The sequence below is a fragment of the Sus scrofa genome, chromosome 18, assembly GCF_000003025.6.
Source record: "Sus scrofa isolate TJ Tabasco breed Duroc chromosome 18, Sscrofa11.1, whole genome shotgun sequence".
Lineage (NCBI taxonomy): Eukaryota > Metazoa > Chordata > Mammalia > Artiodactyla > Suidae > Sus > Sus scrofa.
In genome coordinates, this window is record NC_010460.4 from 11,458,126 (window position 1) to 11,485,677 (window position 27,552).

A 27,552-nucleotide genomic window follows, 5' to 3' on the forward strand; every position below is an offset into this window, starting at 1 on the left:
TGCCCCAGGTAATGTCTAGGCACCCAGCCCTGTCTTCAGCAAGAAGCCTGTTAGGTCAGTTTGGCCAAAATTGCCCCTTAATCCCTGATGTTTTCCTCTTAGTAATTTTCTACCCACTGACCCTGACCCTGCTCCTTGATCATAAATTCTTGCTTGCCCATGTTTGCAGAGTTGACATCAATCTTTCTCTCCCACTGCAAAATTCCATCCCAGTGGCCCCTATACCTATCATGACATTTTCCCCTTTGAATAAATTTGTCTTTACCGTGCTTTAACAAGTCATTAATTAATTTTCTTTAACACCTCGTCCTCAGCTTAAAAACAGATTGAAAAAATCAAACCAGGAGTTCCCATCGTGGCTTAGTGGTAATGAATCCGACTAGTATCCATGAGGGCGTGGATTCGATCCCTGGCCTTGCTCAGTAGGTTAAAGGATCCAGCATTGCCCCAAGCTGCAGCTATAGATCACATATGTGGCTCGCATCCTGCATTCCTGTGGCTGGGGTGTAGGCCAGCAGCTGCAGCTCCAATTTGACCCCTAGCCTGGGAACTACCATATGCCATAGGTGCAGCCTTAAAAAGCCAAAAAAAAAAAAACAACAAACAAAAAACCAAAAACTTGGTGCAAGAACAAGGCTTGTCTTCTCCAGGTGAAACAAGACTGCTTAGTTGGAGAGGAGCAGCAGGTCAGAATGAAATGGGCGTTGAGGAAAAACAAGGAATATCTACAAGATGGTATATTCCTGAGAAGGGGTCCTGACACTTGTGCCCCCAGCCTCCTCCAGCCAGGGGCAGGATGGACTTGAAGTTTCAGGCTCCTCCTTGGTACTAGTCATCAAGAGCCTGGAATCACCTCTCCTGTGTCCCAAATGCAACACGTCCAGCTCACTCCTCACTTTGTGAAAACTGCTTGCAGCTATGGAAATCGTAACCAGGGCCACGCAGGAAGGGATACTGATCAGCTACAACCCCCATCTACCTTCCTAGGCCACTCTTTTCCCATACCTTGGTGTTACCTGACCTAACCCATAACTAGATTTTTTTCAGTTTTTTTTTTTAATCCTTTAATAAGTGTTATCCCTCGTAAACCACTTATTTCATTTTATTTTTTGTGCTTTCTAGGGCCACACCAAGGGCATATGGAGGTTTCCCAGGCTAGGGGTCCAATCAGAGCTACAGCTGCTGGACTACGCCATAGCAACGTCAGATCTGAGCTGCGTCTGTGACCTACACTACAGCTCGTGGCAAAGTCAGATTCTTAACCCACTGAACGAGGCCAGGGATCAAACCTGAAACCTCATGGTAACTAGTCAGGTTCGTTTCGGATGCGCCATGATGGGACCTCCTGCTTTGGATTTTAAATCCCTTGTTTCTAGCCCATTGTTGTAATCCTCCCCACATTACCTAGAAAAATGCCCCACCTATGGTAGGCACACGATAAAGTATTGAACTGAATTTTTGCCCATTTTCCAGATATTCACCCTTGATCCTAGATTTGTATCATTTGCACACTTGGTAACATTCTTGAATTTTACTTGAAGTTTTCGATAAATATTGGTTATTAACTCATGGACTGAAGTGTATAAAAACCGTATTAATTTCTATCAAAGTAGAAAAAAGGAATAATACTCCAAATTCTCACCTATTGGATTTTTTCAGAGCTATAGAGAGAGAGATTTTCTAAGACAGACCTATAGGAGAGAAAAAAGGGAGATCTTTTGGGAGGTTATTATAGCCTATTCCATCCCTGTATGAAAACATTCTGGGAAGCTGTCATAGGAAACATCACACAGATAATTCATATATTTCAGTTTTCCCACCGCCCTCTCCCCAAATCTCCCATGGTGGGTATTCTTCTCATTAGAGTTTCAGATTTTGTGAGACAGACAATTAGCTCTGTATTTCTGCTCACACATGTGGTTTGTGCAGGCACGATGTCCACTTCTATTTATTTTATTATTTTTATTTTTATTTATTTTTGGTTTCTAGGGGCATACTCATGGCATCAGGAAATTCCCAAGCTAGGGGACTAATCGGAGCTGTCGTTACTGGCCTACGCCATAGCCTCAGTCACTCAGAATCTGAACCACACCTGTGATCTACACCACAGCTCATGGCAATGCCCGATCCTTAACCCACTGAGCAAGGCCAGGGATTGAACCCGAGTCCTCATGGATACTAGTCGGGTTTGTTATTACTGAGGCACAACAGGAACTCCCACGAGTATTCCTCTAATGTCATATTCTCTAATTGGTGTATGTTTTATCTTCTGAAGTGAGTACAACACTTTTTGGGAAATGACACATGCCTGCTTTTGAATATCTCCAACTTGTAGTATTTAATATCACTAGACACACAGTAGGCACTTAATCATATTTTTTGGTAGATGCAGCACTTTGAGCCCTACTGAGCTTCAAGAGACAGATGGATAGAATGATAGATGTGCAAGTAAGGAGCCATGTAACTGACAGTGAGCCAGAGAAATAATTAAGCAGAGGTGTGACATAATCCTATTCATATACTAGACCTATCTATCAACCTCCCTATCCTAAGTACTTTATGTCTATTCTTAGACACTTTCATATATGGAAATACACATAGAAAGTCATAGTTAGAAATATGCAGCTTGGTTTTCATCGTGGCTCAGTGGTAATGAACCCAACTAGTATCCACGAGCACATGGGTTCAATTCTTGGCTCTGCTCAGTGGGTTAAGGATCCAGCTTTGCCACGAGCTGTGGTGTAGGCATAAACAGATTCATATCCTTGTTTCTCTATGCTTCTCTTTCTGCCTAAAGTGGCCTGCATCAACTCTGCTTCTCTGCCTAACTAAACCATACTTAGCTTTACAGAGCTCATTCATACATTATCATTCAAATTTCCATGTCATTTCTAGACATATCACTGGCTTATTCTGGTAATCAGCATTAAATGTTGCACTGCAATGTGGAAAGCAGAAATATATTTTCCTACAAGTAGAAGCTTTTCTGTTTCTTAGTGGAAACCCACTTAAGTCCTCAAAGTCAAATTTAACTATTCCTTTTCTTGTGTTATCAGGAAAAATATTGCTTACCATTCTTGTTTACTCTTCATTGTCCCCTGATTGGTTATTAAAGAGTTTCTCTCCTCAATTTGATTTTTAAACCCTGGACAACAGAGACTCTATTCTCTTTATATTTGAAGCTTCTATAGCCTAGTAATTAATTCATACATGGTAAGTTTTCACTAGAAGTGTTGTTGAACTGAACTAAAAATTCTCCAATATGAACTTAAAAAAAAATCCCAAACCAGGATTTCCCACTGTGGTCCAGCAGGTTAAGAAGCTGACTAGTATCCATGAGGATGTGGGTTCAATCCCTGGCCTCGCTCAGTGGGCTAAAGGATCCAGCATTGCCACAAGCTACAGCTATAGATGGTAGACGTGGCTCAGATCTGGCTTGGCTGTGGCTGTGGCTGTGGCTGTGGTGTAGACCAGCAGCTGCAGCTCTGATTCAACCCCTAGCCTGGGAACCTCCATGTGCCTGGGTGCGCCTTAAAAAGATACACACACACACAAAGGAATCACAAACCATAAATTCAGAAATTTCATGTGTCTTAGATCAATCTAATAATCAACAACCAGCTGGATTTTTGTAAAGGAAGCAGATAAATCTCATTCTCTAAGCCAAGACACTTTTAAATCCTAAACTGCTTTGGCCCAATACTCATTTAGCCAAACAGCAGTCCTTTTGAGGTTGCATGCACTATTACGAAGAGTAAATCAATGAAATCCACTCACAACAAATTACAGATTATCCTTTAGGAATGCGTTTTTAAAACAGATAAGCTTACCAGTTTAGGTTCTGAGAAGGTGCCAAGTCCAATGATAGGAATGCTATTTCCATCATTAAGAGGGATGCGGTGATGTGCTGCACTGAGGTACATCTTGGAGAGTCTGAAGTTTCAGATTTCTAGAAATGATTCTGAACTCCACAGAAAAGCCTTTATTTAATCAAAGAAAAGAGGTCAGAGGGAGGAGCAGTGGGAGGGAAGAGATTTCTCAATTCCGCCCCCACCCCATGTTGTTTTGGAAATCCTAACTGAGGTTGTCCTTTGAACTTATCTGAGGCATGTAAATAATAACCCACTGAGATCTTCTGCTTATTTCTCCGCAAAGAAATGATCTTCAAAGTAAAAGGAAACAAACCTACCTGGCCTCTGTCAGTTAGGATGCTTTTGTTGGCAAGTAACAGAACTTGTGGTAAAATCTCTTAAATAATAAGGGAAATTTTGCTATTTTTCCTTTTTCATTTAGGATGCTTTTGTTGGCAAGTAACAGAACTTGTGGTAAAATCTCTTAAATAATAAGGGAAATTTTGCTATTTTTCCTTTTTCATTTAGGATGCTTTTGTTGGCAAGTAACAGAACTGATGGTAAAATCCCTTAAATAATAAGGGAAATTTTGCTATTTTTCCTTTTTCACTTAGGATGCTTTTGTTGGCAAGTAACAGAACTGATGGTAAAATCTCTTAAATAATAAGGGAAATTATTGCTATTTTTTCTTTTTCATTTAGGATGCTTTTTTTGGCAAGTAACAGAACTTATGGTAAAATCTCTTAAATAATAAGAAAATTATTGCTATTTTTTCTTTTTCATTCCTTTTTTTTTTTTTTTTGGCTGTATCTGTTTAGAAATACCCAGGCCAGGGTCTGAACCCGTGCCACAACAGTGACCCAAGCTGCTGCAGTGACAATGTTGATTACTTAACCCACTGAGCCACATGGGAATTCCAGAGACTGGCTTCTTTCACTCAGCATAATGTCTTTGAGATTTATCCAGGTTGCTGCTTGTATCAACAGCTTATTTCTTTTTGTTGCTGAGTAGTAATGTATATATACATTAAATGTATATAATGTGTGTGTATATAATGTATATATACATTAACTATATAAGCACAGTTTGTTTCTCAATTTGAAGGACTCTGGTTTGTTCCCAGTTTTTGATGACTGCGAATACAGCTGCTATAAATATTTGTATACAGGTTTTTGCGTAAACATTACTTTTCATTTCTCTCAGCTAAATACCCAGGAGTGAGACTGTTGGGTCATGTGGTGTGTTTAACTTTGTAGGAAGCTGCCAAACTGCTTTTCTGAATGATCAAATCACTTTGCACCCCTAGTAGCAATGCATTTTTCTGCACCTTTGACAGCACTTGGTATTGTTGGTATTTTTATTTTAATTTTTATTATTTTGTTGACTGCTTTATAATTTTATTTACTGCTTTTTAGGGCTGCATGTGCAGCATATGGGAGTTCCCAGGCTAGGGGTCAAATTGGAGCTACAGCTGCCAGCCTATACCACGCCACACCTGATCCACACCTGATCCGAGCCACATCTTCGACCTACACTGCAGCTCACGGCAATGCCAGATCCTTAACCTGCTTAGTGAGGCCAGGGATCGAACTCTTGTCCTCATGGATACCAGTCAGGTTTGTTACTGCTGAACCACAACAGGAACTCCAGTATTTTTAAATTTTAGTCACTCTGATAGGTTTGTCATGGTATCTCATTGTTATTTTAATTTGCATTGTTAATTTGCATTGTGGATAATAATGTTTAATACTTATGCATGGACTTATTTGTCATCTATATCTCCTCTTGGTGAAGTGCCTGTTCAAGTCTTTTGCCAGTTTCTTTGTTTTTGCTTTTTAGAGCCACACCTGAGGCATGTGGAGGGTCCCAGGCTAGGGGTCTAATCGGAGCTATAGCTGCTGGCCTACACCACAGCTCACGGCAACGCCAGATCCTTGACCCACTGAGCGAAGCCAGGGATTGAACCCACAATCTCATGGTTCCTAGTTGGATTTGTTTCCTCTGCACCACGACGGGAACTCCGTTTGCCATTTTTTTTTAAATGGAGTTGTTTGTCTCAGTGTCGAGTTTTGAGATTTCTTAGTAAATCTTGATACATGTTCTTTACTGAATATATGGTTTGCAAGTATTTTTTTTCTCAGTATGTAGCTTGTCTTTTCATTCTCTTGACAGTCTTTCAGGCAGCAAAAGATTGTAACTTTGATAATATTCAATTTTTTCTTGTGAGTTTCAGCACAGGTCTTTTTGGTCTAAACATAGGTCACAGAAGTTTTATTCTATTTTTTCTCTAAAAGTTTTATATAGTTTAATGTTGTCCATTAGATCAATAATCCGCTTTGAGTAAATTTTTGTATAACCTAGCATGTTTATGTAGAAGTGTTTTGTTTTCCTTTACATAAGCATATTTTATTCCAAATCCATTTAGTTGACAACATTATGCTTTCTTCACTAAATTTATTTTGCACCATTGTTAAAAATCAAAGGTCATATTTGGCTACATTTGATTCTACTTTGTTTCATTGATTTATGTGTCTCTTCCTTCACTGATACCACATTGTCTTAATTATTCTTACTTAGGCCTTAAAATCATATAGTGCAATTTTTCCAACTTTATTCTTCTTTTCCAAAACTGTTTTAGCTATTTTTGTTTATATGCTTTGTATATAAGTGTTAGAAACAACTTGTCTGTGTCTTCAAAAGTCCTAATGGATTTTTTTTTTTTTTTGTCTTTTTAGGGCCGCACCCACGGCATATGGAGGTTCCCAGGCTATGGGTCAAACCCGAGCTGTAGCCACCGGCCTACACCACAGCCACGCCAGATCTGAGCTATGTCTGCAACCTACACCACAGCCACAGCAACGCAGGATCCAAGCCGTGTCTTCGACCTACTTCACAGCTCATGGCAATGCTGGATCCTTAACCCATTGAGCAAGGCCAGGGATTGAACCCGTAACCTGATGATTACTAGTTGGATTCACTTCCGGTGTGCCATGCATGACGGGAACTCCATCAATCTTCTTAATTGGAGAGTTCAATCCATTTATAGTTCAAGTAAATTACTGATAAAGATTTCCTCTGTAATTTTGCTATTTGTTTTTTATATGTCTGCTTCTCTTTTTATTCCTTAATCCCTCCATAACTTGCTCAGGGAGTGATTTTTTTTTTTTTTTTTTTTTTTTTTTTTTTTGTAGTTTACTCTTCTGATTCCCATCTTGTTTCTTTTTCTGTATACTTAAACCAGTTTCTTTTTTTTTTTTTTTTCTTGGATGGCTTAGCTGGAGCTGCTATAAAAAAATACCATAGACTGTGTGGCTCAAACAATAGCCATTTATTTCTCACAGTTCTAAAGGCTGCAAAAGTCCAAGATCTAGCTATTGGCAATGAGTTCCTGATGAGAGAGAGCATGTGGGCTCTGGTCTCTCTGTATAAAGGTACAAACCCCATAATGAAGACCCCACCCTCATGACCTCATATAAGTCTCATTACCTCCCAAAGGCCCCATCTCCAAATACTATCCACACTGGACGTTAGGGCTTCAATGTATGAATTTTGAGGAGACACAATTCAGTCCTTAATTATCAACCCATTTTTCTTTGGAAACTGTATGCCAGAAGGCAGTGCATTGACATAGTTAAAGTCCCCCCAAAAAAGAACTGTCAGCCAATAATTCTGTATCTGGCAAAAGAATCCTTTAAAAAAATTTAAGGAAGGAATTAGCACATTCCCAGATAAGCAGAATCAGAGGGAGCTCTTTACTAGTGGACCTGCACTATAAGAAATGCTCAACGGGGTCCTTCGGGCTGAGATAAAAGGGTACTTGAAATGATATGAAGAAACAAAATACAGCGGTAAACATAGCTATATAGATAAATATAAAAACTGGTAGTAGGGCTTACCGTGGGATTACAATTTGCATTTTAACTTTGTAAGAATAAAGTTTGAAATCATACCAAGCTAGTTTCAATATTGTATAAATACTCTGACCCTTCAAAATGCTATCTTCCCTCTGCTTTATGCTGTTATTTTTGCAAACTATATCCTTGTACATTGTGGGTCAATTAAGATAAATTTATAATTGCTGTTTTATTTATTTGTCTTTTAATCATATAGGGAAAAAAAGAGAGGAGTTACAAAGCAAAAATGCCATACTACCAGTTTTTATATTTATCTATATAGCTATGTTTACCGCTGTATTTTGTTTCTTCATATCATTTCAAGTACCCTTTTATCTCAGCCCGAAGGACCCCGTTGAGCATTTCTTATAGTGCAGGTCCACTAGTAAAGAGCTCCCTCTGATTCTGCTTATCTGGGAATGTGCTAATTCCTTCCTTAAATTTTTTTAAAGGATTCTTTTGCCAGATACAGAATTATTGGCTGACAGTTCTTTTTTGGGGGGACTTTAACTATGTCAATGCACTGCCTTCTGGCATACAGTTTCCAAAGAAAAATGGGTTACTAATTACCTAGAGTATCTCTTGCTGTATTCTACATTCTCTCTTTGTCTTTGGGACTTGATAAGTTGATTATAATGTGTCTTCCTGCTGATCTCTCTGGGTTTATGCTTCTTGGAGTTCACTGAGTCTTGGATGTTTAGATTTGTGATCTGCATCTAATCTGGGATATTTTGGGCCATTCTTTCTTTCTTTTCTTTTTCTTTCTTTCTTTCTATTTATTTATTTATTTATTTATTTTTTGCTTTTTAGGGCCACACTTGTGGCATATGGAGGTTCCCAGGCTAGAGGTCAAATTGGAGCTACAGATGCTGGCCTACGCCACAGCCACAACAATGCATGATCCAAACCATGTTTGCAACCTTACCCACTGAGCAAGGCCAGGGATCAAACCTCCAACCTCATGGTTACTAGTTGGATTCATTTCCAGTTCACCACAGTGGGAATTCCTGGGCCATTATTTCTTCAAGCAGTCTTTTTTGTTTCTTTCTCTCTCCTCCTTCTGGGACTCCTGTTATATATATGCTAGTATACTTGATGGTGTCTCATGTATCTCTTAGGTTTGGTTCATTTCATCCCTTCTTTTCTCTTTTTACTTCTTAAATCAGATGTCAATTGATCATCAACTTCATGGACTCTTTCGTCTGCTTGCTCAAATCTCCAGTTGCAACTCTTTCAGTTATTTTTTTTTATTTCAATGATTGTACTTTACATCTCCAGAATTTCTGTTTGGTTCATTTCTATAATTTCTATCTTTTTATTAATATTTGGGATTTGGTGAGAGATATTTTCCTGGTTCCTTTAGTTCTTTCTCCGTGACTGCCTTTAGCTCTTTTAGCATATTTAAGAGAGTTGATTTAATATCTCTGACAAGTTAAGTCTAAATGCCTGAGTGTCCTCATGGACAGTTTCTATTAATTTCTTTTTTTATTTTTATTTTTGTCTTTTTTAGGGCCGCACCCATGGCATATAGAGGTTCCCAGGCTAGGGTTCAAACTGGAGCTGTAGCTGCTGGCCTACACCACGGCTCAGAGCAATGCGAGATTCCTACCCACTAAGCCAGGCCAGGGATTGAACCCATGTCCTCATGGATACTAGTCAGGTTCATTAACCACTGAGCCATGATGGGTACTCCTCTATTAATTTCTTATTAATTCCCCGCTCCACCCAAGGAATGAGCCATACTTCCCTGTTTCTTTGTGTGCTTCCTAATTTTCGTCTGTTTAAACCTGGAGATTTTGAATATTAAAAGGTGACAACTCTGGAAATCAGATTTTGCACCTCCCCAGGGTTTGTTTCTGGACTTGTTGTGGGTTGATGTTTTTTGCTTGTTTAGTGACTTCTCCAAATTATTTTCATTAACTTTGTACTGTTTATTATGTGAAGTCTGCGTTCCATTAACTTAGGGGACACCTAGTATTTTGACAGGGTGCTTTTTCAATGCTTGGAGGAAAAAGGAAAGAATACTTTGCAAGTCTTTGCAGATCGGTTCTATGGTACAGAACTCCTTCAGGGCTTAGCCAGGCTGGCTCTGCCTTTGCCTTCACTTCCAGCCTGCACAGAGCCTGAAGGCCAGTTAGAGGTGAAAGCCTGGCATTTCCTCAGGCCTTTTTTTGGGGAAATACCCAGCCCTGACAATCTGTGTGGGCTTCTTGATTCTCTTGTATACACAGGAGCCTTTAAAAGCCCTTACATCCCCACGTACTTCTTTTCCCAATCTATTGTTTGCTAGATGTTTCAGTCTGTTGTCTATCCTATTATCCTTAGCCCCAGGCTGACAGAGCCAATGTTTCTGCCTTTAAATGAATACAGCAAAAGCCTCCTGGGCAGCCCCTCTACCTAGGAATGATGTGAGTCAAGCAAATAAAGACAAGTCCTTCAGAGAGCAACCAGCTGGGCTGGAACCCACAACCCCAGTTCTTGGAGAATTCTTTGAGAAATTCTGCATTGCTCCCTCTGGCACTGGCACCCTGCTGTGGGTGCAGTTCTTATGGCTGCCTCCACCTGGGGGTGTCGAGGATGGTAGGCAGGCAATTTAAACCACCACAGTCCTCTCCCTGCGAAGCAATAGCTTCTTTCTTCTCAGGCTTTCCCCTGATTGTTCTAAGTTTTTATTCATTTTTAAAAAATCTTTTTTATTTCTGTTTTGAGATTGGGTTATTTCTATTGATATCAAGTTCCCTTAATCTTAGCTCTGTCTTCTTTTTTCTTTACTCCATCTTGCTACTGAGGTCATATACTGAGTTCTTTTTCTTTCTTAGACAGACTTTTTTAGACGTTTTCATTCACAGCAATTTGAGCAAAGGTACAAGAGTTCCTATATACTTCCTGCCCCCAGACATGCTTCTCTCACTATCAACATCCCCCACCAAAGCGGGGCATTTGTTACAACTGATGAACCTATACTGACACATCTCCATCCACCATGGTTTACATCAGGGTTAACTCTTGGTGTTGTACATTCAATGGGCTTTGAAAAATATATTGTATCCTGTGTCCGCCATTCCAGTTTCATATGGAATAGTTTCGCTGCCCTAAGAATCCACAGTGCTCTGGTTCCTCCTTCCTCCTTCCTTTCCTAATCCCTGGCTACCCCTGATCTTTCTAAAGTCTCTGAAGTTTTGTCTTTTTTAGAACATCATGCAGTTGGAATCGTACAGGCTTTCAGATCGGCTTCTTTCACTTAGTAATGTGCATATAAGATCGCTCCAGGTCTCCCCCAAAGATGTCTTTTCATGGCTTGATAGCTCATTTCGTTTTAGTAGTGACTTATATTCCCTTGTCCAGATGTACCACAGGTTCTTTATCCATTCACCTACTGAGGAACATCTTGGTTGAACCCAAGTTTTGGCAGTTATGAATAATGCTACTATACACATTTGTGTGAAAATTATTGTCTGGACATAAATTTCCACCTCTTTTGGTTAAATTCAAAGAAGCATGACTGGTGGGTCATGTAAGAATGAGTTTAGTTTTGTAAAAAAACCACCAAACCAATCCAAAGTGGCTATACCATTTTGCATTCCCACCAACAAAGAATGAGTTTCTGTTGTTCCAGTCCAATGAGTTCTTTAGGTTAACGTTACTCAATGATAACGTCTGTTTCTTATTTTTTAATGTCTTTGTTGAGACTTTCTATTTTTACAGTGGCTTCAAGAGTGTTCTTTTTTTTTTTTTTTTTGGTCTTTTGTCATTTTAGGGCCGCACCCACTGCATGTGGAGGTTCCCAGGCTAGGGGTTGAATTGGAACTGTAGCTGCCAGCCTACACCACAGCTACGCAATGCAGGATCCAAGCCACGTCTACGACCTTCACCACAGCTCACGGCAGCACTGGATCCTTAACCCACTGAGCAAGGCCAGGGGTCAAACCCACGTCCTCATGGATACTAATCAGGTTTGTTAACCTCTGAGCCACAACAGGAACTCCTCAAGAGCATTCTTGATTGTCAGGCACTTTTGTAATAGCTGCTTCAACACTGCTGTCAGTGATTACAATCTCTATAACATCTTGGCATTGATATCTTTTGGTTTTATCCTATATAAAAAATAAAAAAATCTAAATTTTCCTCATTCTTCACATGAAATGTAAATTTAGATTAGATTGAAAGTTTTGAATATTAGGTTTTCAGACACTGAGTCCTGTTTATATCCTATAGAACATTGATAGTTTTGCTGTAGAAGGCAGTCAGTGTGGTTAGGTTTAGGCCACAAGGTTCCCCTGTCTTCTGGGCACTGTGGTTCCTCTCTCTCTTTTAGTTCTCAGATTTTGCAGTGATTTTTGGATTTATCTTGCGTACACACTACCTGGTAGCATATCTGACACACAGGCAGTGGTCTATCATTTCTCCAAGTTTTTGATATACTGAATAATATTAGATCCAAGCATACACAGGTCAGGGATGAGCCAAGAGTAGTTCAAAAACAACACTGTGGGGGTCATTTCCCCAAATTCTTCCCTTTCTGCAATCTCCTTGTTACTTGGTCAAAAGAAAAAAAGTCATAATAGATAAGGCTGAACTCTACTCCAAAGACTGGTATTATAAGAAAACAGAGATATGGACACTAGAAGAATGACATGAGATGATGAAGGCAGATATTGGAGTATGTATCTACAAGTCAAAGAATACTAAAGATGTCTGGCAAAAACCAGAAGCTAGGAAGAAGAAAAGGCTTTTTATGAATTCCCATAGTGGCTCAGCAGGTTAAGAACCCATCACTGTCTCCAAAGGATGCAGATTCGATCCTTGGCCTCTCTTAATACGTTAAGGATCTGGCATTGCCTGAGCTGCAGCATAGGTTGCAGATGTAGCTCAGATGTGGCTCAAATCCAATCCTCAAGGAAACAGTGATGGGTTCTTAGCTGAAAATAAACTGAGACCTCCATATATATAATGTGCTTATAATGCTAATTAGATCTGTTTACTGGAGAGCTATTATCAATAATAATTGTAACAACAAAAATGGTAATTTTTTTTTCTTTTTAGGGCCACACCTACAGTTCCCAGGCTAGGGGTTGAACTGGAGCTGCAGCTGCCAGCCTATGACACAGTCACAGCAACATGGGATCCGAGCCATGTCTGCGATCTACACCACAGCTCATGGCAACCCCAGATCTCCAACCCACCAAATGAGGCCTGGGATCAAACCCACATTCTCATGGATCCTTAGTTGGTTTTGTTAACTCCTGAGCCACGAAGGGAACTCCCAGTAATAAAAATTTCTTCAAAAGTCCAGGACCAGAAGGCTTCACAGGCAAATTCTAGCAAACATTTAGAGAAGAGCTAATACCTATCCTTCTGAAACTATTTCAAAAAATTGCAGATGACGGTACACTCCCAAACTCATTCTATGAGGCCACCATCACCCTGACACCAAAACCAGACAAAGATATCACAACAAAAGAAAACTACAGGCCAATTTCACTGATGAATGTAGATGCAAAAGTCCGCAACAAAATACTAGCAAGCTGAATCCAACAATATATTAAAAGGATTGTACATCATGATCAAGTGGGATTTATCCCAGGGATGCAAGGGTTCTTCAATACCTGCAAATCAATCAGCATGATATACCACATTAACAAACTGAAGAATGAAAACCATATGATCCTCTCAATAGACACGGACAAAGCCTTTGACAAAATCCAACACCCATTTCTGATAAAAAACCCTTTAGAAAGTGGGCATAGCAGGAACCTACCTCAACATAATAAAGGCCATATATGACAAACCCACAATGAACATCCTTCTCAATGGTGAAAAGCTGAAAGAATTCCCGCTGAGATCAGGAACAGGACAAGGATGTCCGCTCTTGCCACTACTCTTCAACAGAGTTTTGGAAGTCCTGGCCACAGCAATCAGAGAAGTAAAAGAGATAAAAGGAATCCAGATTGGAAAGGAAGAAGTAAAACTATCCCTATTTGCAGATGACATGATACCATACCTAGAACATCCTAAAGATGCTACCAGAAAACTGTTAGAGCTCATCCATGAATTTGGCAAAGTCGCAGGATACAAAATTAATACACAGAAATGGACGGCATTTCTATATACTAACAATGAAAGAGCAGAAAGGAAATTAGGGACACAGTCCTGTTTACCATCACATCCAAAAGAATAAAATACCTAGGAGTAAACCTACCTAAAGAGACAAAAGACCTGTACTCTGAAAACTGTAAGACACCAATGAAAGAAATCAAAGATGACACAAACAGATGGAAAGACGTACCATGCTCTTGGATTGGAAGAGTTAATAATATCAAGATGACTATACTACCCAAGGCAATCTACAGATTCAATGCAATCCCTATCAAATTACCAAGGACATTTTTCACAGAACTCAAACAAAATATTTTAAGGTTTGTTTGGAAGCACAAAAGACCCAGAATAACCAAAGCCATCCTGAGAAAGAAAAATGGAGCTGGAGGAATCAGGCTTCCTGACCTCAGACTATACGGCAAAGCAACCAGTCATCAAAACCATATGATACTGACACAGAGACAGAAATATAGATCAGTGAACAGGATAGAAAGCCCAGAATTCAACCCACGCACCTACAGCCAACTCATCTATGACAAAGGAGGCAAGAATATACAACGGAGAAAGGACGGCTTGTTCAATAAGTGGTGCTGGGAAAACTGGTCAGCCACATGGGAAAGAATGAAATTAGAACACTCCCTAACACCACACACAAAAATAAACTCCAAATGGATTAAAGACCTAGATATAAGACCAGGCACTATAAAACTCTTAGAGGAAAACATAGGCCAAGCACTCTCCAACATAAACGACAGCAACATCTTCTCAGATCCGCCTCTTAGAGTAATGACAGTAAAAACAAAAATAGACAAATGGGACCTAACTAAACTTCAAAGTTTCTGCACAGCAAAGGAAACCCTAAACAAAACGAAGAGACAACCCACAGAATGGGAGAAGATCTTTGCAAATGAAGCGGCTGACAAGGGATTCATCTCCAAAATTTATAAACACCTTCTGCAGCTCCATACCAAAAAAACAAACAACCCCATCCAAAAATGGGCAGAAGATCTGAACAGACCATTCTCCAAAGAAGACATACAGATGGCCAAAAAACACATGAAAAGATCTTCAACATCACTCATTATCAGAGAAATGCAAGTCAAAACCACTATGAGGTAGCACCTTACCCCAGCCAGAATGGCCATCATCCAAAAGTCTACAAACTATAAGTGCTGGAGAGGGTGTGGAGAAAAGGGAACCATCTTGTACTGTTGGCAGGAATGTAAATTGGTGAAACCACTGTGGAAGACAGTACGGAGAGTCCTCAGAAAACTAAAAATAGAACTGCCATTTGATCCAGCAATCCCACTCCTAGGCATCTACCCAGAGAAAACCATGACTCAAAAAGACACATGTACTCCAGTGTTCATTGGCAGCACTATTTGCAATAGCCAAGACATGGAAACAACCTAAATGTCCGTAGACAGAGGAGTGGCTCAGGAAGATATGGGACATATACACAAAGAAATATTACTCAGCCACTAAAAGGAAAGAAATAATGGCTTTTTAGCAACAGGGATGGACCTAGAAATGATCATGCTAAGTGAAGTCAGTCAGACAGTGAGACACCAACATCATATGCTATCACTCACCTGTGGGATCTAAAGGACAGAATGAACTTCTTTGCAGAACAGATACAGACTGACAGACTTTGAAAAACTTATGGTTTTCAAAAGAGATAGGTTGGGGGGGATGTGCTGGGGGTTTGGGATGGAAATAACTGGGTTGTGATGATTGCTGTACAACTATAAATGTGATAAAATTCATTGAGTAATTAAAAAAAAAGACTGGAACCTACCACAAAAAGATAGTACATCCAAAGACATAAAGAAGAAACCACAGGAGTTTCTACCATGGCTCAGTGGTAATGAACCCAACTAGTATCCATGAGGATGCAGGTTCAATCCTTGGCTTCATTTAGTGGGTTAAGAATCTAGTGTTGCCATGAGCTGTGGTGTAGGTCACAGATACAGCTTGGATCCCTCATTGCTGTGTCTCTGACATAGGCAAGCAGCTGAAGCTCACAACTAGCCTGGAAACTTCCATATGCCAACATATGCCAAGGATGCAACCCTAAAAAGCAAAGCAAAACAAAACAAAACAAAAAAACCCACGAGAAGACTGTAGGAGGACACACTCACAATATAATCAAATCTCATACCACCCAGGTGGGCAACCCACACACTAGAGAATACTTATATTGCAGAAGTTCTACCACAGGAGTCAGAGCTCTGAGGCTCATGTCAGGCTCTCAGATTAGGGGTCCAGTTTTGGAAGGAGGAGCCCCCAGAACATTTGGCTTTGAGGGCCATAGGGGCTTGATTGTAAGAGTTCCAAAGGATTGAATGAAATAAGAACTATACTTTGGGAGGGCAAACACAATCTCTCATGCACATCAGGACCCAGGGCAAATGCAGTGACTTCATGGAAACCTAGTCCAGACCTATCTGCTGGTCTTGGAACATCTCATGGGGAGGTGGGGAGAGAGCTGTGGTTCTCTTCGGGGTCATAAAAGATGATGGCAGACATATTGGGGTATATTCCTCTAGGTGAATCTCCTGGAGGCAGACATCTTGCTTAGGTCATTAGCACCAAGACCTGGCCCTGCCCAGTTAGGCTCTAGTGCTAAGATGCCTCAGGCCAAACAACCAACAGGGGTGGAACAAAGCTACACAAATAGAGAAGAGATCAGTGAAACTAAAAGCTAGTTCTTTGCAAAGATAAGTAAAATTGATAAACCTTTAGCCAGACTCATCAAGAAACAAAAGGGAGGGGGCCCAAATCAAAATTAGAAATGAAAAAGTAGAGATTACAATTGACATGACAGAAGCGCAAAGGACATAAGACCCCATTTTAAGTAAATATATGCCAATAAAATGGACAACCTAGAAGAAATGGATAAATTGTTAGAAAAGTACAATCTCCCAAGACTGAACCAGGCAGAAATCAAAAATATGAACAGAGCAGTTACCAGTACTGAAACTGAATCAGTAATTTAAAAACTCCCAAGAAACAAAAGTCTAGGATCAAATTTGGTTTTATAGGCAAATTCTACCAAAAATTGGAAGAAGACTTAACACCTATCCTTCCGAAACTATTCCAAAAAATTGTAGAAGAAGGAACACTTCCAAACTCATTCTGATATCAAAACCAGACTAAGATATCACACACACACACTCACTCACACACACACACAAATTACTGAGGAAAATAGATGCAAAAATTTTCAACAAAATGCTGGGGTACCAAATCCAGCAATACCTTAAAAGGATCATACTTCATGATCAAGTGGAATTTATCCCAGGAAAACAAGAATTTTTTATTATCTGCAAATCAATCAGTGTGAAGTTGAAGATTTATTCAATGTGATTATCTCAATAGAAGCAGAAAAGGCTTTTTGAAAATTTTAATTTGTATGGAAACACAAAATATCCCAAATAGCCAAAGCAATCTTAAAAAAGAAAAATGGAGCTGAGGGAATCAGGCTTCTTGACTTCACAATATACCTCAAAGCTATGGTCATCAAAACAGTATGGTACTGGCCCAATAGCAGAAATACAGATCATTGTAACAGGATAGAATGCCCAGAAATAAACCCATGCACCTATGGTCAATTAATCTACAACATACAAGGCAAGAATATACAATGGAAAAAAGATAGTCTCTTCAATAAAGGGTGTGAGAAAAACAGCTATATATAAAAGAATGAAATTAGATCATTCCTAACCCCATACACAAAAAACAACTATATATAAAAGAACGAAATTAGAACATTCCTAACCCCATACACAAAAATAAACTCAAAATGGATTAAAGAATATGTATATAGATACACCCACATATATACATATATATTTGTCTTTTTTAGGGCAACACCCACAGCATACGGAGGTTCCCAAGCTAGAGGTTAAATCGGAGCTGCAGCTGGCAGCCTACACCACAGCCACAGCAACACAGGATCTGAGCCATGTCTGCGACCTACACCACAGCTCATAGCAACACCAGATCCTTAATACACTGAGTGAGGCCAGGGATCAAACCTACGTCCTTATGGATACTAGTGAGATTTATTTCCTCTGAGCCACAACGGGAACTCCTAAAGACCTTATATTTAGTAAGGATGGATACTATAAAACTTCTAGAGAAAAATATAGGCAACATAAATTGCAACAGTATCTTTTTAGATCTATCTCCTAGAGTAATGGAAATAAAAACAAAATTAAACAAATAGGACCTAATTAAACCTAAAAGCTTTTGCATAGCAAAGGAAACCATAAACGAAATGAAAAGACAACCTACAGAATGGGAGAAAATATTTGCAAATGATGAGATTGACGAGGGATTAATTTCCAAAATATACAAACAGCTCATACAGTTTAATATAAAAAACAACCTAATAAAAAAAATGGGCAGAAGATCTAAGTAGACATTTCTTCTAAGAAAACATACAGATGGCTAACAGGCACACGAAAAATATCCAACATTGCTAATTATTAGAGAAATGCAAATCAGAACTAAAATGAGGCAACATCTCACTCCAGTCAGAATAGCCATCATCAAAGTCTCCAAAAAAAAAAAAAAAAAAAAAATGCTGGAAAGGGTGTAGAGAAAAGGGAACCCTCGTACTTGTTGGTGGGAATGTAAATTGGAATAGCCATTAAGGAGAACGGTTTGGAGATTCCTTAAAAAAAACTAAAAATATAGTTACCATATGATCCAGGGTTCCACTCCAAGGCATATATCTGGGAAAAAAAACAATTTGAAAAGATACATGCACCCTAATGTTTATTACAACACTGTTTACAATAGCCAAGACATGGAAGCAACCTAAATGTCTATCAACAGATGAATGTATAAAGATGTGGTATTTTTATACAATGGAATGAAATAATGCAAATCGGAGCAACATGAATGGACCTAGAAATTATCGTACTAAATGAAAGATAAATATCGTATGATGTCACTTATATGTGAAATCTTTAAAAAAAAGATACAAATGAAGTTATTTACAAAAGAGAAATAGACCCACAGACATAGAAAATAAATTTACGGTTATCAAAGGAAAAAACGTTGGGGAAGGGATAAATTAGGAGTTTGGGATTAACATATACACACTACTATAAATAAAATAGATAACCAGAGTTCATGTTGTGGCTCAGCAGGTTATGAACCTGGCTAGTATCCATGAGGATGTGGCTTCGATCCCTGGCCCTGCTCAGTGCATTAAGGATCCGGTGTTGCTGTGAGCTATGGTGTAAGTCACAGATGTGCCTCAGATCCTGCGTTGATGTGGCTGTGGTGGAGGCTGGCAGCTGCAGCTCCGATTTGACCCCTAGCCTGGGAACTTCCATATGCCGCAGATGTGCCCTCCCCCCAGAAAAACAATAAAAGGCAAGTAGTTAAATAAATAAATAAATATTTAAAAAAATAAAATAGCTAACCAATAAGGAGCTACTGTATAGCACAGGGAACTATACCCAATATTTTGTAATAATCTATAAGAGAAAAGAATCTGAAAAGGTATAAATATATATGTATATGTATTTATAACTGAATCACTGTGCTTTACACCTGAAACTAACAATACTGTAAATCAACTATATTTCAATTTTTTAAAAAAAAGAGTCCTAGAGAATTAAATAATCATTGAAGGAACTTGTGAAACAATACTCCATATGATTTCCAAGTTTAAGTAACTTTTCTTAACAGCACCTGACGAAACTGTCAGATTGCATTATCAGAATGCAGCTGCATTAAACATCACTCTTCAAATCATGTCAAATTATTTTCCGCCCTCTTTATACCTGGAAATAAACCTGGAAGAAATTTTTCCATATAGCGAACATCAAACATAATGGGCTCCATCATATATAATGTAACAAGATATTCTTAATCTTCAAATCCTTGTTCACGTTTATGTCTACTAAAAACATTCCTGGAGTTCCCACTGCGGCACAGTGGAAGCAAATCTGACTAGTATCCATGAGAATGCGGGTTTGATCCCTGGCCTAGCTCAGTGGGTTGAGGATCTGGCATTGCTGTGGCTGTGGTGTAGGCCGGCAGCTGCAGCTCTGATAGGACCCCCAGCCTGGGAACTTCCATATGCCGTGGGTGTGGCCCTAAAAAGCAAAAAAATAAAAACTAAAAACATTCTTGATTTGTTTTTGACCAAATGCATTCCCTCTATTTCACATATCTCTCCTTCTTTTTTTTTTTTTTTTTGGTCTTTTTTGCTATTTCTTTGGGCCGCTCCTGCGGCATATGGAGGTTCCCAGGCTAGAGGTCGAATTGGAACTGTAGCCCCTGGCCTACGCCAGAGCCACAGCAACTTGGGATCCTAGCCGCATCTGCAACCTACACCCCAGCTCACGGCAACGCCGGATCGTTAACCCACTGAGCAAGGGCAGGGACCGAACCCGAAACCTCATGGTTCCTAGTCGGATTCGTTAACCGCTGCGCCACGACGGGAACTCCCATATCTCTCCTTCTAAGTCCTCTTACATGCTTCCTTCTGGTTCATGTAGCAGCAAGAAGGACTGGACCTTGGGAATGCTTGAATCATGGAGTACAGACTCCAGCAGGACATTCTCCATCACTTGTCACTGCTTTTCTTTGCTTGCCAGTTACATTCTCTCAGATCATCTTACTCTTCCTAACAGGACCTCTGTTCAACTCCACCTACTTTATGTGGCCATCCTCTGGACCAATTGACACTGGCTAGAAACTTGGAAAGATAATACGATCAGCAGCATGTGTGATAACCACATGACTAGATTAAGTAAAGGAACATTTTTTTTTTTTTAAAGACAGAGGGAAGATTGCCTTCAGAAGATGGTAGGAGTGCTAGACAGAAGAAATAATAGATGCTCACCACAACTGATCAGTCACATAATATTGACAATTGTTTTTAATTATTGTTTCTTGGGCCCTGATGCAGAGGCAATCCTTACAGGCTTAGCAGTAGATACAGAAAAATACAAATATCGAGACAGGATAGTAAATATAATTTGTCTCTTTATCAAATAAATTGTTACATTACACATGATTAAGATTATAAATTCGGTATAATTATGTATTAAGGCTAAAATTAAAACCTTTTTTATCGTCTATTTGTACATTTATATATCTTTGTATATCTTAGTAATGACATATAAATATGTATTAATAAATCTGTTATTAAAAATTATTACATGAACATTCACCCAAAGGAGGAAATTACAATTCGAGTTGTCTTTCTGGAAAATGACTGAGGTATTTTGTGCCACAGTACAAGATAACTTTTTTCAATAGAGTAAGTATTCTATCAGCCCTCATTAATTCTGGCATTCTCTTAAATCGTGTTAACAAAAAGTTCCTATTTGCTCAAAAAAGTTAAAAGTTCCTACGAATTATCGTTTCTGATTGGGGTGTACTTTTAAAAAAATGTTCCTGGGAGCTCCCGTCGTGGCTCAGTGGTTAACGAATCCGACTAGGAACCATGAGGTTGCGGGTTGTGCTGTTAAGTTGCAGACACAGCTCGGATCCTGTGTTGCTGTGGCTCTGGTGTAGGTAGGCAGCTACATCTCCGATTTGACCCCTAGCCTGGGAACCTCCATATGCAGAGGTTGCAAGAAATGGCAAAAAGACAAAAAAAAAAAAAAAAAAAAAAAAAGAAAAGAAAAAGTTCCTGGACAAAAACAGTGCCTATTACTTGTGCTTGCCTCTAGAGATTTTTGACTTATAACTTTTCTCCTCTTGACATTCTTTTTATTTATTTATTTATTTATTTTTTGCTTTTTAGGGCCGCATCCGCTGCATGTGGAGGTTCCCAGGCTAGGGGTCTAATCAGACCTACAGCTGCTGTCTTATGCCACAGCCACAGCAACTTAAGATCCTGAGCCACGTCTGCAACCTACACCACAGCTCATGGCAATGCTGGATCCTTAACCTACTGAGCAAAGGCCAGGGATCCCACCGCAACCTCATAGTTCCTAATTGGATTCATTCCCGCTGCACTATGGCGAGAACTGCAAAATCAGTTTCTTTACTGTTGGTGTGCAACTGGCCCAACCAGTTAGGTTAGCCAGTTAGGTTAACCAGTTAGGTTAGCTGGCCAGAGTCAAACATCCATGCTGGGAATTTTGATTTTGAGTTGAGGCTTGGTAGACTAGCTCCTAGAGCTTGGTTCAGGATACACAGCATGCCCTGTGCCAAACTGTATAACCTGGGGAGCTGAAGCCTGGGAAGCCAGCTCTCTGATCTGTCGTTCTTGCCTGCACTTTTTTTTTTTTTTTTTTTTGGCTTTTTAGGGCCAAGCCCGTGGCATGTGTTCCCAGGCTAGGGGTTGAATCAGAGCTACAGCTGTGGACCACAGCCGCAGCTACAGCAATGTCAGATCTGAACCTTGTCTTCCACCCACACCACAGCTCACTGCAATGGCAGATCCTGGACCCACTGAGCGAGACCAGGGATCAAACCTGCATCCTCATGGATCCTAGTAGGGTTTGTTAACCGCTGAGTCATGACGGGAACTCCTTGCCTGAACTTCTTGCTGTGCTCTTTCACCCCTAAATCAAAGAGTTACCTGACTGTGCGGGGTCTTTCAAATGTCCCAACTTGGGAAATCTTTCCTTTCTCTCTTTTCCTCTCTCTCTCTTTCTCTCTATGGCCCTGGGCTAATACTTTTTGTTTATTTTCACCAAAGGTTGAATATCAGTATGAATAAACTACTATAATGAAAGCAAACTATAATGTGAGATATTAACATTAATAAATGTTCAAAAAATCTCAGGTCACAGAAATCTCAGACCATTTTCACATCGTGTTATTGAAGACACATGGTACTAATGTTGGGCCATTTAGAATTAGGAAAAGCTGATAGTTTTTTCTCCTCAGCTTCTTTTTCCTTAAGTTCTGGGAAATCTTTTCAATTAAGATTTGATGACTAAACTATCATTGAATTTCCTGGAAAGACCACTAGGTGCTACAAACATTTATTTTATTTTATTTTTTTGTCTTTTTGCTATTTCTTGGGCCGCTCCCGCGGCATATGGAGGTTCCCAGGCTAGGGGTCCAATCGGAGCTGCAGCCACCGACCTACACCAGAGCTCACGGCAACGCCGGATCGTTAACCCACTGAGCAAGGGCAGGGACCGAACCCGCAACCTCATGGTTCCTAGTCGGATTCGTTAACCATTGCACCATGACAGGAACTCCAAAAACATTTATTTTAAAAGTAGGTAAAAATAATGAGGTTTCCATGGCATTTTCCAAATTTTCATTAATTTGGAACAATCGTACAAACTCTTTTGTTTATGAAACTTAAAATGAAAAGGGCAGGGGAGAGGGGGCAGCCCGATGAATCAAAAAGAAAATTTATCTTCCCAGGTTGATTATATATATATAAATATATTAATACAAGTATGTATCAATAATTGCATGCTTTTCAGGTTAACAGAAACATACCTATGTTTAAAAGTCTGGTAATATAACTGTTAAAAGATTTTTTTTTCCTCTGGACTTTAAATATTCTTATCAGTTGGAAACAGTTGCATTTCATGGGATAAATTAAAGGCCCAGGTTATTGTCATCATATTTCCTTCACATACCACACTACCCATGGCAGAAGCATCTTGAACTCAACAATTCTCCTTCCACACCTGAGCAAGAAATGATTGTTTCACCTATGTTAGGAAATTACCTATGCCTTATCCAGATCTTTGAATGTTCCCTTTGGGCTAATCTTAGCTGATCCAAATTGGCCAAATGCGTATCTCCAGAACTACCTGGAGCATGATAGCAACCCTTGGCAACACTACACAAGGTGTGAAGTAAAGGTTCTGTAAATATGGATCTGTGAATTATTTCAGGACAGATGTACCAGCCTGTCAACAATGTTCAGCACTAATAATTGGGTTTATATGTACCACACTTTCTTAATCCATTCATCTGTTGATGGACATTGATGTTGTTTCCATGTCTTAGCTGTTGTGACTAGTGCTGTGAGGGTGCATGTATCTTTTTTAATTATGATTTTCTCTGGATATACACCCACGAGTGGGATTGCTGGAACCTACGGTAGTTCTCTATTTAGTTTTCTGAAGTACCGCCATACTGTTTTCCATGGTGGTTGTTGATAGGGTCCTGCTGTACAACATAGGGAACTATATCTAGTCTCTTCAGTAAGAACCTGATGGAAAATGAAGAAATAAAAAATGGGTGTGTATAGGTGGCTGGGTCACTTTGCTGTATAGTGGAAATTGAAGGAACACTGTAAATCAACTATACTTTAATAAACTTTTTTTAAAAATTGGATTTATAACTTCCGTCTGATTTGGGGAGGGTTGCCAGTTCAGACTAGTCACATGGCAGGAATATGTCTGGGCCACCAGCTCACCTGGAAGAAGCTTTGGGCCTCTGGGCACCAAGGTGTTTCATACATGTAGCAGTGGAGGTGCAAAACCTGAAGACAAAGTTTATGCTGAGCAACCTGGAGGTGGAAGGGTAAAGAAGACTGCATCTGAGATCTCCAAGCCCCTCCCAATGCGTATTGTTCTTCTGCTATCATTGCTATAATATATAATATAGATATAGCTATAATATTGTTATACTATATCTGCTGTCTGTAGCATGAATATAAATTGAGTCCTGGAGTTCCCGTTGTGGCTCAGTGGTTAACGAATCCGACTAGGAACCAAGAGATTGTGGGTTCGATCCCTGGCCTCGCTCAATGGGTTAAGGATCTGGTGTTGCTGTGAGCTGTGGTGTAGGTCGCAGACGTGGCTCAAATCCCGCGTTGCTGTGGCTCTGTTGTAGGCCAGTGGCTACAGCTCCGATTAGACCCCTAGCCTGGGAACCTCCACATGCCGCAGGTGTGGCCCTGGAAAAAGACCAAAAAAAAAAAAAGATAAATTGAGTCCTATGAATCCTTTCAATAATTAAACAATCAAACATAATAATGCACCTTTTGGTAACCCTAGTTTAATTTTGTTCATTAATAGTTCATACTTAAACACAGAAACTGGATGTTGTTAAGCAAGTTAAACACCCAGATTCAAATTCACTGTTGGCATATGAGCCTTTCCCAAAAGAAAACTCACTTCAGATAAGAATTATCTGGGCCATCCTCCCAGTTGGCATGAAGAAAAAGAGACAATATTGATTCAACCACTATTTTCTAGTATGCTTTGATCATTCTTTGCTTATTTTTAAGATAAAGATTTTTTCTTGCCACCTTATTATTAATAAACTTTGAAGAGTTTTACCTTTTCCTCGAAAGCTTCATTGACCTTATCCTTAATCTTTACAAAAATGTAGAGAAAGCCAAGGAATTCCAAAACTGAAAATTGCCAAAGTTCTCAGAGACTGGAATTTCCATTTCTCATTTCCCATTAGTCTAATGACATAGGTTCTCCCTTTATGAGTTAATAACAGCCCACTTTGTACATTTAGAAGTTTTACTCTAAGACTTTGCCTGACTCTGCCTTAGCGCAAGCAGATATGACGAAATATTACTAATTTTATCATTAAACAGGTATGAGTGGCTTTCCCACATTAACCGGAAAAGCAGTCCCTGAATGAGCTGAAATCTGAAGACTGAGTCATCTGAAAAAGAAAACAAAGGGGAATTTGCTTTGAGCTCCAACAAATAGGACCTTATCAGGTACTGTTAATAATTAACACAGTAGTAGAACTCTATGGTAGTGATCCATGGATTAGTATTTTCAATTAAAAAAAATACATCATTTTCTCAAGATCATGGGACTTCTATTTCATTGGTACACCTCAAACTGAGAGTTCTTTGAAATCTCCTGAAAGTAGACAATCCCTCAAATTATAAGTTGACTCAAAACTCCCAGTTGAAACTATTGATTACATAGAGAGGTTCTGCTCAAATCTCTGGAACAGGATTCATTTTCAGGGACCTCGACACCCTTTTTCTTTGAGTCTGTTTTTCTTCTAATCATGCCTAATAGCATACACTGAAGCTCTCTGACAACTGACTAAAGGCTTCTTAGTATGCTCTTCCGTAATTTCATTTTCTTCCTTCTAAACCCACATGGTCTTTTGGGCCACTTGAGGAGAGGCAAACATTCTCCCGAATTTTTCTCAGACCATAGTCATTACTGTAAATCTAATTAGTGGATCAATACCCATTTGATCCTATTAAAAAAAAATTAATAGATGTTTTTAAAAAACATTTTCAAGGTGGATTTCCTTATGCAGATTTATTCTGAAAACTTCTCTCATATTATGAATCCCAACATTCAACTTTGTAAAAGTTGTACTTTGTGTCTACATCAACACACCTAGTTTACTGAGAAACAGGAACCATCCTCACTGCAATAGTCAGTTTGCTCTCTTTAGGGTCCCTATAACCTGTTTCGCAGGAATTAACTCCATTCAAAATATGTCTGTCAGAGTTCCCGTCATGGCTTGGTAATGAACCTGACTAGTATCCATGAGGACACAGGTTCAATCCCTGGCCTCCCTCAGTGGGTTAAGGATCTGGCGTCGCTGTGAGCTGTGGTGTAGGTGGCAGATGTGGCTTGGACCTGGCATTGCTGTGGCTGTGGCTGTGATGTAGGTCGCCATCGGCAGCTGCAGCACCTATTTGACCCCTAGCATGAGAACTTCCAAATACCATGGGTGTGGCCCTTAAAAAAAAGTGAGTTCCTTTATGGCTCAGCGGTTAATGAAACTGACAAGGATCCATGAGGACGTAGGTTCAATCCCTGGCCTTACTCAGTGGGTTAAAGATCCGGCATTGCTGTGGCTGTGGTGTAGGCTGGCATCTGTAGTTCCAATTGGACCCCTAGCCTGGAAACTTCCATATGGGGCAGGTGTGGCCCCAAAAAGCAAATAAATAAATAAATAAATAAATGACAAGATGTGTATATGAGGTCCAGTGATTGGTTCACTTCTGTTAGGATAAGCAATATTTATAGCTTCTATTGACTCTGTACCTCTCAAAATAATAATTTCTTATGTGGATATTGCCGCTAGAGGCCCATCGCACTGTTTTAAATTCATCAGCCAAGGTATTCATAGACAGTCACACAGCCCTTGATTTCTTCTTGGCTAACTAGGAGGGCGTTTATGTCAGAACAAACAAACCATGATACACATACATAAATGCTAGAATAGACCCAGCTGGATTTTTTAGCGTATTTTTGAGAACTAGGTTTAGTCATCTAGGCCCTTTGATTAACAGTGTTACAAAACTAATAATAATTTTTTCTGGTAATTGTCTGAATTTCAGTTGGTCAATGTATCCTGTTCTAGACTCTTTCTTTTTTTTTTTTTCTTTTTTTTTTTTCTTTTGATCTATTTAGGGTCACACCCTTGGCACATGTAGGTTCCCAGGCTACGGGTTGAATCAGAACTGCAGCCACTGGCCTACACCACAGGCCAGCAATGCAGAATCTGAGCCAAGTCTGCGACCTACACCACAGCTCACGGCAACACTGGATCCTTAACCCACTGAGCAAGGCCAGGGATCAAACCTGCATCTTCATGGATACTAGTCAGATTCATTTCTGCTGAGCCACGACAGGAACTCTCTTTTCTAGATTCTTAAATGCAACTATATAACCACTTTCATATCAAATGATTCAACAACTCATTCCACAATAGAAGGACCAGAAGGTATCAACTCTTATTCGACTTAGAGGTAATATTTCCCAGATAATCTAACCATGATATCCTGACAATGAGAAAGAACTGAACATCAA

The 27,552-nt window shown here is 39.6% G+C and overlaps 1 protein-coding gene across 3 annotated transcripts in view; it reads right to left on the reverse strand.

Annotated features, from left to right (window-relative positions):
* AKR1D1 (aldo-keto reductase family 1 member D1) overlaps positions 1-27,552 on the reverse strand; it is a 116,782-nt gene that overhangs the window by 42,061 nt on the left and 47,169 nt on the right. Inside the window, exon 2 of one of the 3 annotated variants that reach the window (XM_021078690.1) lies at positions 3,831-3,980. The exons of 1 other annotated variant lie outside the window; for it this stretch is intronic. In XM_021078690.1, the coding sequence (XP_020934349.1) occupies positions 3,831-3,923 (93 nt within the window). In that variant the 5' untranslated portion in view covers positions 3,924-3,980. Of the gene's footprint in view, positions 1-3,830; positions 3,987-27,552 lie in introns of those variants that run through there. One more of the 3 variants, XM_021078692.1, reaches the window with a different exon arrangement.